The 13,678-nt window shown below is 44.6% G+C and overlaps 2 protein-coding genes across 11 annotated transcripts in view; both read right to left on the bottom strand.

The window, feature by feature from the left end:
- The window catches only part of grm8a (glutamate receptor, metabotropic 8a), a 205,696-nt gene extending 203,707 nt beyond the window's left edge, over window positions 1-1,989 (bottom strand). For 4 of the 5 annotated variants that reach the window (XM_029462254.1, XM_029462253.1, XM_029462256.1 and 1 more), the window contains exon 1: window positions 1,398-1,989. In XM_029462254.1, the coding sequence (XP_029318114.1) occupies window positions 1,398-1,925 (528 nt within the window). In that variant the 5' untranslated portion in view covers window positions 1,926-1,989. The remainder of the gene's footprint in view (window positions 1-1,397) is intronic. The other variant, XM_029462255.1, reaches the window with a different exon arrangement.
- Window positions 1,990-10,512: 8,523 nt separating this feature from the next.
- znf800b (zinc finger protein 800b) overlaps window positions 10,513-13,678 on the bottom strand; it is a 30,347-nt gene continuing 27,181 nt past the window's right edge. For 3 of the 6 annotated variants that reach the window (XM_029462483.1, XM_029462484.1, XM_029462485.1), the window contains exons 9-12: window positions 13,337-13,678; window positions 11,935-13,152; window positions 11,198-11,315; window positions 10,513-10,771 (exon numbers count right to left, since the gene is read on the bottom strand). The exon at window positions 13,337-13,678 is cut by the window's right edge. In XM_029462483.1, the coding sequence (XP_029318343.1) occupies window positions 11,214-11,315; window positions 11,935-13,152; window positions 13,337-13,678 (1,662 nt within the window). In that variant the 3' untranslated portion in view covers window positions 10,513-10,771; window positions 11,198-11,213. The remainder of the gene's footprint in view (window positions 10,772-11,197; window positions 11,316-11,934; window positions 13,153-13,336) is intronic. The other 3 variants (XM_029462479.1, XM_029462481.1, XM_029462480.1) reach the window with 1 other exon arrangement.

Here is a 13,678-nt window from a genome sequence, read left to right as displayed (position 1 = left end):
TATCACACACAGATAGGTTCACTAAATACTCACACAGACACACAAACAATCGATGGCACACTTTATCCCAAGCATGCTGTTGCACATCAGCCGACACACACAAGATTCACTCCCACACTGACATACAATACACACGCGTGTACGCAGATGCACACAATGCACTGACTCGTATTAGGCAAATGAGAACAAGGCAGTGTGGCGCTCTGTTCCAGTGCTGTTGCTGTGACAGATCCTGGCATAAATCATGTTTAGTTGTTTGTTTAATATGCAAATCTTCTATTCAAAGCACGGGCTGGTTGTTAACAAGTACGTTCAAACACACACACATACACACAGGCATACAAACGTATTGTACGGATTTCCGAAAGAAGTGAGAAATGTGTAGCCGCAAACACACACACACACACACACACACACACACACACACACACACACACAGTTGCTGTAAAAGTGCGTGGGATGGATGTGGAAAATGCCATGGGGGTCATTACTGGACTCGTATTTCATAATCATACGGCTATCCATCAGCCCTATTCAACTAATGATGACAATGCCAACACACATAAGCACACTCATACAAACACACACCTAGAGAAATACAAGTATTCTCCGTCACACATTTGAGAGCTTCTGCAAGGACACTAACAAGAGCGGCACCAATGGAGAAGAAACACTGTCCCATGCATACACATGAGCACTCGTAAGGATGCTCAATTAGGCCCACACATGTACTAGAAAACACTCTAGCAAAAAAGAGATGTTCTATTGGGTAACACGCACACTCACATTCAGACACGAACAAACGTACTCTGCAGTGGATGAAGTGGCTGTTGACAGATTTCAGCAGTAATTGATGCCCGTGTTTGGCAGCCATTTATATTTGGCTCAACCACAAGCCAGGAATGATCTAAGCTGGGCAACACACACACACACACACACACACACACACACACACACACACACACACACACACACACAGAGAGACACACAAAGCCCGTCCTTTCAAGCATCACTTGACACATCTTGACACATCTCTTCTCACACACATACTGCACACACACACACAAACACACACACACACACAAACACACACACACACACACACACACACGCACCTAAACACAAGAGATAAAAATCACACTTTAGGCTTCCAAAGGAAAATGCACAGGCTAAAGAAAATTCCCTCCCAATCGGTACAGGAAGAGGTGGCACTGCTGCCGCTGTTGAAACCTCCAGGAAGACTGACTGCATTTTAATTGGTTGTCATCATTGAACTTTATCTCGCTAGCGATGATGAGTGAGGAGAAGGGGGCAAACGGCACAGAAATATGCACACACACACACAGGAGACTAGGAGAAAAGAGAAGAAAAGAGGAGATTTAGCAGTTAAATCTTACCTTAAACAGGCGCAAGATGTTGGCCACCATGATGGACACGGAGCTGGCTGCAGCTCCTATCACCCCTACGATTTTATCCGGCTTGGTGAAGATTGGAGGGTCTCCGTTAGCGCAGCGGACGTCAGAGCCGTCCCTCTCTATCAAGGCCTGCACAAAAGTCAGGGACTGCTCCAGAGCATAGGTGTCCCTGGAGCAGGTATCCAAGATCCGGGCCCCCAGCGTGATGTTGGGCAGCAGATCGGGGTCCTTGTTGATCAGGTCTATGGCGAACATCATGGCCTCCAAACGATGGATCCCCTTCTCCTTTTTCAGCTCCCCGCAGGGTGTGCCACGGTCCCCCCTCGAGTGCACGGGAAATAATCCGCCGAGGATGATGTCCCCGTCCAGTCGGATGGAGTGGGCGTACTCAGGTGCCGCCTGGGGGTCTATTGGGATTCGCTGAGTGGGGGTGACAGGAAGGAGCCAAGAGTAGGAAGTAGCCATGAGCAGGAGGATGACACAGGGGGTCGGGTTCCACTGTGGTTCCATGGTCAACAAATGATTACCAAACAGGAGCCAAGGTGATCTCAAACGTGGGCTTTCAGATCGAGTATTCCAAAACAGAAGATGCGTTTTTTGGAATATTAAAAAGTATGGCTTTCCTACTGGTCAAAAAGGGAGTCGTAAGGGACCCCAGGGGTGGAGCTAGCCGAGCCCCATGAGCAAATCATATTCCAGAATCGACAGTGTGACAGAGAGAGCCTAGAAACGTGTCAGCGATGTAGTAGAAATCTAGTTCGGGAGTTGAGCCTGTAATCCACAAGTCACATCTTCAGTAGAGCCTGTTGAAGAGAGACAGGGAGAGGATGTCTAAGTACCAGTGTGATGTGAACATCAAGCTGCTGCGGGGATAACAACATGTGTAAACCACTTCACTGGTAAAGCCAAAAATTCACTGAGGCATACTAAAAACATACACTCACATGGGTACAGTGTTTCCAGCAGACCTGTCTAAATGTGCACTGCCATTCTATAATTGAGAACCCAAAGTCTGTCAGTAATCACCTCTACACACACACAAACACACACACACACACACACACACACACACACACGTCTCTTGGCATATCGATGAGTGAAACAGCTGTTAAAATGACAGCAGAGAACCTTGGCGAGCTCCTCGGGCTATCGCACGGAGGCGCAGACTACCTGCTGCAGTGGAGGTGACGAAGAGAGCAAGAGGGAGACGAGCAGAGCTGGGAGGAGGAGGGAGACGGGGGGGGGGGGGGGGTTGGGGGGAGGAGAGACAGAAAGAGAAACCATGTGAGACAGTGTGAGAGAAACAGAGACAGAGAGCGGTACCTCGGAGCGAGTGTGTTGCATCATTCAAACACCTGCTGTTTCTGCTGCAGCTAAATGAACACATTAAATCCAGCACACCCTGCTAAACACACACACACACACACACACATTTCGAAATCCCAACAGGTAGATTTAAAGTTGAATGTTTGTCGCATTAACAGTATTAAATGTTGATATGGCATTTCTGCTTTCCCCTCCTGCAGGCAGGTTGAACCTCCATCCCTGGCAGTAATAATGCCAAGCTCTCCTCTCTGAGCTGAACATTAAGCAGCCGTGTCTCTGAAAAGTGCTATCACTTGGTTCTTGGCAGGGACTAAAAATTGGTTGTGATGAACCGGTTGGTTGCTACATGATACTAATATGCTTTCATTACCTGAGGCCCTGAAGATTTATTTGCTCATTTGCCTCCCATGATCCAAAATCTTTTTGTTTTGCATGGAGACTGTGTAGAGTGAGGAAGCAATTTGTAAATCTTTATCCCATTAACGAGTATGTAAAGCTGAGTTTATTGTTGTTGTTTCCTCACATATTTCCTGAGATATGTAGCATGTATTATATTGCTAAAGGGATATTTAGCTCTTAGTAAAGATGTAATGCTCCTAGAAATAAAAGATCTGAATGAAGAATTTTGAATGAAATTCCCCATTCAGTGCGATACAAGGCTTTTAGGTCCACATCTCACACTCAGGCCATCACTATGAAACCCCGCTCTTTATTACTGCTTACTGAAATACACACAGGCTTTGCTATTGAGGTGCTCTTTTCCCACACAGTTTACCCTATTAAGTAGCCTTGTAGTTCCTTCCCTTGCTCACCCTTAGAGAATAATCTCTTAGCAAGAAAACAGTTGTACCCTAATGTTAAACAATACTTTTAGACATTTTGGGACATAATATTCACCTTTTTGCCTAGAGTTAGATGAGAATATTGATACCACGCGATAATGTCTGCATGTTCAACATGAAGCCACAGTTAGCAGTTAGCTTAGCCTACCATTAAAGACTAAAGGTGGGGTGGAAGTAGCTACCCAGCTCTATCTGAAAGTAACAAAATCATATACGAACACAACTGCATATAAGGTGTGTCCGCACATGTATGTACATAAACCTATAGGCTATATTTAAGACTGGAATAGGCCTACCAACCACGCAAAGCAGGCAACAGACTCGGGGCCGCAGACCCTAAGGAGCCCCTAAAGACTCCAGGTTCACCTTTATGCAATTAAATCGTGGTAATCTATTAAGGGGGATGGGGGCCTTAGTTTTGCCCCGGGGCCCCCTAGTGGGATAATCCGGCCCTGCGTATATCATGCTACATGAGGTCCTACTGACAATTAAGGGTAATTTGAGATTAAATCCTACACTGTTATTCCATCAAAGTGTTCCCACCAGTCTTACTTAAGTTGGAAAAACAAGAGGAAAGGACAAAAGCATCCTTCACCAAACCTGTCATTCAGCCTGTCTAATTTCACCCACAAGGGCCCCTTAACTGGCTCCAGGCTCAGATCCCGTCACAGCGTGTGCCGCTCTCTCAATGAATCCATTTATAACTCTATTCTGTCCCAATTAACTTATCAGTTGCTCTCTACTTGGAATAGAATTAGGTCAAAGCCACTCATACACTACAGCCCCGCTATGATTAGAAACCCTGCTTTATATAGGTTAGCCAGTATTGTACTTGCTGCAATATTGTTTATTCAACACTTTTTACTTGGCTCAAGCACAGAATCAGTCCAAATGAGGCTGGGGATCCCCGGTTATCAAGCCATACTACACATAATTAAACAACTGCACTTGAATATAGTCTAACAGGATCCGCTGTAGCTCCCAATCTTCATGTTTTCGGCTCTTCATTTTTGGCAGAAATCGGATCTTCCCGCAGGGACTTAAATTGACCTAATGGACTTATTGAATCCAGGGAGCGTATATCCATGATTTAAAAAGCTAAGTTCATTCAAGATGTGTCTACATGCAAACGTCTCGAGAGGGGCAGCAAAAAGTCAGATGAGTGCAACATGCAAACGTTTCATGACAGCGCTGAGAGGCCCTGAGGTTATTAAAAGTTCCTCATTTACACTCTCTCACAATTATCACATTTCCAAGGAGATGAAAAGCAGTGACATCCTTGTCTGAATGTACATCTCCGTACACCTGATATTCATAATTAATAACCCCATCTTGGCTTTTACTCGTTTAGTCCCGCGGTCCCATGGGAGTCTTTGTACTTTATGACGCTTTACAAAAGGCTAAAGAAAACAGATATTTTCTCCCGTGTGGGGAGCCGAGAAGAAGGCAGCGGACATCCGGAATAAGGAGGTTTCCTGCGCTGTGATGGTTAGTGGCTTAAAGATGAAGGGGGTTAAAGCCCAAGAGGCTGCAGCTGGCTCATCACTCTTCATATTGCACACCCACGGCTGACTGTATAGGTGAGTGTTGCACACTTCTTGTTCTGCTGCTTTTACTTAGTCTCCTTTTCTCTCCACACCTCACCTCCTTGCATTTCCTCCCTGACTCCCTCTGTCCTCAACTCTTTCACCTCCTCCACTTTTCTCCCTTACTTATTAACCCTCTTTCTTATTTCTATCACCCTCTGCTTCTCTCCCATTATCCCCTCCTCTCCTCCTCTCCTCTATCGTCTTCTGCAGGCCTCTTCATCTCTCCGGGGAGCTTGCTGCTCTTTTCAGAAAGTGATTCCTGCCCCCCCCCCCCCCCTCCCCCTTAAAGTAAGTGTCTCTCGTTCAACAATTGCTGTCTGTCTCTCCCTCTGTCTCTCCGTCACCTCCTTCCTCGTCTCATCTTATTCATACCTCACTTTTCTTCTGTCTACCTGTTCCTCCAATCTCAACCATTTCTCACACTTCCAAGCAGCATCATTTCTATGCCAGTAAGGCCCTCAATACACCCAGTGTGGGCTTACAAATAAATAAATATTAAGTCAAATGCGTAGTATATGAGACATCCATTACATTGCAATATATTTCACATTTAAAAAGCATATTTTCCCTTTCATGATATCTTCAAGTGAAACAACTTCATTTTCCATATCGTATCCTGATTGTTTCCATAAATGGATATGAACACTTCAAATCGCAGCTCAGAGACCGAGAAAGCTCACGCATGATTGTTAAAACACATGCCTGTGACATGATTAAATCATGTGTGGAGATAAACCACAGCCCACAGGTTCAGGAATAAGACTATGTCAGATCAAAGTGTATGGGTGTATGCTCATTATGCAGCCCTACTGGCTTCTTTATACAGCAGTGGTGGTATTCTGATTGCACCATAATTAAGACAGTGCCATCCACAGTAAAAGGAGAGAAGCACCATTACAATGGTATGGAGATTTTAAAATGTAATACTGTATACCTACGCAATATTGAGTGAAACATACCTCGTCCAATGTGTTGGGAAGAAATTTACTCACCTAACCACTATAGCACAGAATCCATGTCAAATAAAAAATTATGATTAAAAATCAATAAAATCCCATAAAACATTGGCAGCAAGACAAATTGAGACAATAAATAAGACAGAAAATCCATCACTAGAGGAATGTCAGGATGCCATAAAAAGAGAGGAAAACACCCACAGAAAAAATGAGAGAGAGGCAACAGCATTTGGCCAGAACGGAGGAAAAATAGCGAAATGATTGCATATGAGATACCTCAGAAAATCAAATTGATCCGACGGTGTGTGAAGAGGGAGAAGCACCGTCTCCAGCCTCCTGTGAAGACTCCTCCTTGGGGTCCCTGTCCGCCTCAGGCAACTTCCTTGCGGAGCTCAGCAGTTTTCCCCCCTCAAATATCAGTCCTCCTGGAGTCAAATCTTTTTTTCCCCCACAACAGCAAACGGATTTAAAGACAATAAGACCATCCGCAAGACATGAAGAAGAAGAAAAATATAGCCGTTATTTAAAAAGTGCTCCGTCGTGACCAGAAGAGCTCATTTTAGTGGTGAAATGCAATTATTAAGCGCACTTGTTAAAGGTGGCAATAGAGGGAGGCTGAATGAAGTCAATACCCAAGAATGAGTCTCAGATACAGACAGAGAGAGAGAGAGAGAGAGAGAGAGAGAGAGAGAGAGAGAGAGAGAGAGAGAGAGAGGAGAGAGGAGAGAGAGAGAGGGGAGAGAGGGAGGGGGAGAAGGAAGCAGAGGAATTCATTATGCAGGAATCTGTCAGCCATGATCAATAATGTTGGCAAAACGCACCTGATTTTCTTTATCCATGGTCCTGAGCTTCCCGCGCATAAAAACCCGTTCCGTGAAGTCCGCTCGTGCTGCTCCACGAACGCGCGCGCACACTCCTCTGGTCGTCGCTGCTGAAGGGGACCGCGGCGCACGACTCCACAGCTAAATGAAGCACAAAAGCCCACTCTGCATGAAACATATGTATTCTCAGGCACAGAGTCTGCACCGAATCACCATCTAATTGCGCCACTGTCGTCCGGAAGAGTCCACACATTCAATCAAGTTTATTAACAATCAATCGGATCGATAGTTTCCACAATAGAGTTTTTTGAACACATTAATAAGTCATCAAAAATATGTTGCGCCACACTCTTAATTGCTTTAACTTCAATCCATTTTTACTGCGTCCATTGATCTCCCCTTGTAAAACCATCGCGCCGTGGCTCTTTGTGTTGAATGGAATTAAATAAATGAACCGCATCCCATCTGCTGTGTAATAACAATTTGATAAGCTATGTGTAGTGAGGAACCAGGCAATCGAAACAGACCCGAGAGTTCTCTCGTGTGACAATGGGGAAAATGTGCGCAACATGTCCAATTTGTGGATTTGCCGCTGAGGCGGAGAGTGGGATGCGCGCGGAGCAATGGTACCATCTAGTGGTGAAGGTTGTGTAATTGCAACAGGCGGAAAAAAGCCTAAAAATGACAATGCAGGAATTGACTGCCCTTTGAGGCACTTCACAGGATTTGTAAGTTTTCTTTTTTTTCTCACATGTAAATCGACAGTGGAGGAATGTCACTTAATATATTAACTCAAGTACTGTAAGACATTTTAGAGGTAGAAAGTATTTTCACTCCATCACTCCATTTATCTGAGTGCTATTTTACAAAACATATGATGAAATATTATACATCAAACTACATAATATGTGAAGTGAATTTGAATGAGCCCAACCATAACCAATTACAGCCGTAAAATCCTGCTTACATATTGCTGCATTGACCTCCAATGTGTGGACCAGGGGACCATCAAGGGTCTACAGAGGGTCCCCAGCAAAATAAATAAAGGTTATAAAGTGTAAAACAGCTTGATTAAAGGGTTATTTCAGTGGTTCATTGCTCTTATATGAGTCAGGGGAACTTGGGAGAGACAGAATTGAAGCAGCAGTGGCCAAAATATCCAGATTTTTAATCCCCCAAATCCTTAATTTCCCATGATGCAACCATCTTTTGTCGGACCCTCCCTTTCTGGTAAATGCTCATGACTTTCAGACATCAAACATGCAAGTAAAAGTGGACCTTTGAGTTGATTATCTTTCCACACCCCCAGATTTGTAACCCAGGGTTACTGTTATACATTTGCAGTCTCAAATCCAAAGCAGAAATAAAATTGATGAAATCATTATTCGCAAAGCCGCAGTAAAGATCCTTCCAGTTGCTCCATCCTACCAAGAAATGAAGTGTTGCAGCGCAGAAAATAATGAAGAAACAAAAAAACAAAGTTAAAATGTAGATGGCCACAGAAGCAGAATTCCTAAGTAGGAAAATGAAATCCTTTCTGCAAATGCAGTAAACAAACATGATTGATGGAAGTGAATGACTCACATGTGAAAACAACTAAAAATACAAAGCCACACAAAACTCCCCTGTGAGGTTTGAAGCAGTACAGTTTTATTTATTAAGTGGTTGGTTTTAACATTCTTGTCACATCTGAAAGGCTTCTCTAACTCTTCTTAAGTTCTCTAGAAGGTGAGTTTAATAACACATTACAGCTGATGAGGAAATAAATGACAAGTTTTAACACAAAGAAAAGTCTCTTGAGGTTTTGTTTCCACACTCCAACAAAAACCTCCTTCAGAAAGGAATGAGATACAAAATAAAGACAACTAATTGTGGAACAACACAAACTTGCCTCAGTATTAAACAGTGACAGTAGTAACTAGGTGGACATGTTTGAAGCATATGGTCAACCAACAGTTAAGTACAAGTCAATAACTACTCTGACTATTATAACTATTATTTATACCATCCGTGTAGGATGAATCCATATTTACATTTTCTCAAGACCTTGTCGCAGTAGCGTTTACACTTATAAAAATAAAGTTTGGTCTTTCCTTTCCTTTTTCTGGTTTTGTTCCATTTCATGGCTTTCCGTTTGAACATTAAGACATATCTACATTTGGTCTACGTCAATCGCTTTCCACCCAACTCCTGTGCCAGTGTTTCAAAGACTACCTCGGGGTACCTGTTGCTGCCATTAAACAAGTGCAGCCCCCTTAAGTTTGAGTGCAAAAGAAAAGTTCTCAAAGTTGATTTGAATGAGTCCCGGCTTCTTCTTTTTTGTTTTGTTAATGGAAGGAAAAGTTTAATGTAAACTTTTAAGGTTTGAAGAATAGAACATTTCCGCTTACCAAAGCATGTAGCTTTATTTTTCACCCCCATGTTTACAGCGCCCACATTTTGGCCCGTTATAAAGCAGGGTTAGCACCACAAACGGTAGATTCCCAAACAGCCAGTGTCGATTCACAGCTCTTACGCCGGCTGCTTAGGAAATAAAACCTTCCAGTTAATTGCTTCTATATTACTGCATCACCAAAGGCAACCTTTCTGCATAAATATGCATTCAAACACACATTACCCCCTAATAATATGTGCAGTCCCATCTTTCTTGCTCACTATAAATTAGATTCTCACACATTACCGCTGGTAATTTACCGCAGCGGGGGTAATAATAGTGTTAATTTGACAGTTTGAATGTTTCGCCCGTAGAAGCACACCTTGGAGTTAACAGTTGAACTGAGATGCTTTATTTAAAAAAAGTGAATGTGATTTAATCTATTAAGCATTTGTGAAGAAATAAAAATGATATCATAAATGTATTACCTTGTATCGTCGTGTCATATCATTATATTTGCAATTTATGGGATTTGCCTCATGTTTAAACATAACTCAGTTCACAGACTGACGTCTTATTGAAAAGAGCGTACGGTCAAAGTAAAGAAAAACACATTTCACAAATGTTGTTCAAATGCAGTCAAACATAAAAAGGCATAACATAACAGAGACATCAAAGAAAACAGAATGGACCTTTGGGGACAGTTTCTCTGTTAGATGAGGGAAACTGTTGTCTGTTGACTTGTCGTAATGTTGAGTGGTCGTGAAAATGTCAGAAAAAGGTTTACACCATATATAAGGTGTGAATACACAGACGGGATAAAATGCTAATAGCTGAGGACCCAAATATGTTTTGTGTATCCGTGTAGGACTGCAAGGGTCCAATACAATTCTGTTCTCCTCCTAAAAAATAAAAATGAGTTTCCAGTCTATTCTCAGGAGGTCACGATCCAGTTCTGATTCCCTCCGTCTTTCTCTCTCTCTCACACACACAGGCACACACACACACACACACGGTTTACCTTCATCCATTTGCTACCGCGAGCAAAGCAGTACAAATCCACCATCTGCATATGGCTCTAGATTTACATACTGTTGTAGGTAAACACAGATATATATATATATATATATATATATATATATATATATATATATATATATATATATATATATATATATATATAGTAGTAATGAATCTTCTGTCTGTGGACAGCAGCGCCACCGTTTGACTGGCTTCTTAATGAAACTATACAAAAGAAATGTCAGATTCCAACTATATATTTGGTTCTTAAGCAAAAGGTGGAAATCCTTTGCACTTCAGTCCTTCGTTGTTCCTTTTTGTTTCCTTCATCTCTGCTCTGTGCTCGTTCCATTCGTCCATTGTTTCCCCGATTGAACGTTTTCATTCTCTCATTGTTAGCGGCTCGCTCGTCCGTTATCCCCAGCAGACTGTGAGCAGAGAGAGAGAAGAAGTTACAGATGAGGAAAGAAGAGAATGGAGAGAGTAAGGGAAAAAGGAAGATTTCTGATGAGCCGAGTGATACACAGAGAAATAAGGAAACAGCTGGTAAACCTGCTCAGCGGTCACACACACACACACACACACACACACACACACACACACACACACACACACACACACACACACACACACACACACACACACACACACACACACACACACACACACACACACACACACACACACACACACACACCACTGAGCAGCATCTCTGTGTGGTTTTTGAATATACAGCAGAAGCAGCAGCAGAAAGAGAAAACATGACAGGACGAAATCCAGTGCGGCTCAGAGAAAAAGAAGGCAAGATGAGAGGAGGGCAAGTAGACAGCGGTGAGATGGCAGAGTGTTCTTACAGTGTGTGTGTGTGTTTCACCAGACCAGGGATTTGGAGCGGGTGCTGACTCCTTTCCTCCTGCTGGCTGCCGCCGTCGCTGCGTTGCGATGACTCCGCTTGTGAGACTCAAGGTACAGCTGACAAAACAATTTACAGAAAAGATCAGCTTTGTGTTTATGGATCCAGACAGTACACACACATGCTGCTGAGGGTAGTTTCATTACATTAAACTAATAGTTTAGGTAGCTTTAATACAACAGACAGCATAGTGCAGATAAAGAGAAGAGAAGGATGTCACTATTTATCTTGATACATAAACTGTAGATAACATTACATTGATCTACAGATTCTTTTCTTCATTATTCTGTAGTGGAAAAGAGAAAAATGCCTCTCTAGATTTCCCCAAGCGGCTTTCAATGTTTTCTGTTCTCAACAGTCTGAAACATACAGATGTTGTATTTACGATATCTATGAAGCCGAGAGGAACACTGGATCCTCACATTTGTGTTGCTGAAAACTCAGAACTTTTTGCTTGAAAACTGACTTTTGAAAAATTTTTCTCAGTTCACAAAAATTCAAAGCACTCTGATCTAAGTTATAAGCAAGACACCCCATGCTCTCCATGTAGAGGCTTCATGAGGACATACCATGTGGTGGTAATCCTCTTACCCACCACACTGTATGCCCTGACATCGACCCCTCAGGCTGGAATTGATAGTATGTAGTGTTTCTTTTAAAGAATAGAAAATCCAATACCTTCTTGGCAAAGGCCCGTCCACACTGGTCGCAGGCGTGGAGGGAGAAGTTCTTGGTCACTCTGACTTCAGTGGAGGACGACGACCCTGTGCCGCCGCTCTCCGATTGGCCGTCGTGCCTTCGGGTGTGTGGGGTTTGGTTGCTGGGCGATGTGCAGGAGGAGGAGTTGCGTTGGTGTGTGTGTTTTTCACTGCGGCGGGTGAGTGGGGGGCTGATGGGACGAGGCTGGTGGGTCTGCTGTCTCTCCTGCTTACGGGTGACAGGAGGGGACGGGGTGACCGCTGGCGATGAGAGGTCCTGCTGCTTCCGAGTGACAGGGGCAGCAGGCGGGGCGGAGGAAGAGGCGGAGGAGGAGGACGCTGATGGGGTGGTTGGTGCAGCTGTGGAGGACTCCTGCTTGCGGGTGACAGGAGGTGATGGGGAGGAGGAGGAGGAAGAAGAAGCGTGACGCCCGTTCACTTCCTCTTTGACGCTGCCGCTTGTCCTCTTGCTGGGGGTCGAGCTGTTGAGGACGGCCTCGGCTTGCCTCTTCACCGCCCTGCTCTCCAGTTTGGGCATGATCTTGCCTAGGTACGCAGACGACTTCTTGTGGACCACAGTCACATGGCGCAGCACGTCACGCTTGCGACGGGACTCGTAGCGACAGAGAGGGCAGCGGTAGAACTTAATGAAGATGTCGTTGCCGTCTGTGTGCAGCTCAATGTGCTTTGTTAAGTTCTGACGTGAGCTGAACTGTCTCTTGCACAGTTTGCAGAAGAGCTGCTTGAAGTCGAAACCCACTGACAGTTTGGTCGTCTTGGCGACGCCACTCCCGCTGCTCGTGCTGCCACCGCGTGAGGATGACGAATATAAGGATGGCGTGGCCTTTGGGCTCGACGGGGCCTGCTCTTCCTTCACGTTCGTGGTGTTGTTCGCCACAGCTACACCTTTAGCTGTCCCAGTGCTGTCAGTAGGAGATGGGGTCGGGCTACTGTCAGCGTCCTCGTCCTCCTCCTCCTCCTCCTCCTCCTCTTCCTCCTCCTCCTCCTCTTCCTCCTCCTCTTCATCTGAAGGTTCTACTGCTTCCTCTTTCACACGGACGTTGTTGCTTGGTGCTAAGTTAGCGCTGGTGCTTTGAGGTGTGGCCGCCGGAACGGGGGGGGCTGGCGTGGTAGCAGACCTGTTGCTTTTGATGCTGTATATTTTGTGGACGATACGCATGTGTCTCTTCAACATGAGCTGAAATACACAGAACAAATAAAACATCAATGAATACATCTTTCTCCTTTAGAAAGACCTGATTATTTCAACACATTTAAGATAATAAAATAACCCCCACAAGAACAACTTGAGTGTATCTCTTTCTGCCAGGTAGGGAGACTTTTTAAAAGCCAGAAAAGCTTGAAGCTGCCAACAAACAAACCTGAGAGCTGTAGTTCCTCTTGCAGAGCGTGCAGCGACATGAGACCGGGGCTGCCTGTGGAGAGGCGGGGGGCTGACTCGGAGGTTTGGGCTGGATTGGGTTCGAAGGCGGTGTTTTAGAGTTCACGGGGGTGGACTTGGAGGTGTTGCTACGTGTTGGAGAGGAAGTGTTGCTCTTCCTAGGGGGGGTGACCTCCAGAGAGAAGGGCTGGCCAGGCCGCGAGGCAATGCTGGGTGTGATGGTGTCCCTCCGTAGACCACGGTGCACCTCGTCAAAATGACGACGTACGTTGGCTTTGGTTGCGAAGGCTTTGAAGCACACAGGGCAGGATTTTCCAGTAGG

The sequence above is a fragment of the Cottoperca gobio genome, chromosome 23, assembly GCF_900634415.1.
Source record: "Cottoperca gobio chromosome 23, fCotGob3.1, whole genome shotgun sequence".
In the NCBI taxonomy this organism is placed as follows: Eukaryota; Metazoa; Chordata; class Actinopteri; order Perciformes; family Bovichtidae; genus Cottoperca; species Cottoperca gobio.
The sequence above is the reverse complement of the archived record's forward strand: the minus strand, read 5'-3'. Positions and strand labels throughout refer to the sequence as shown.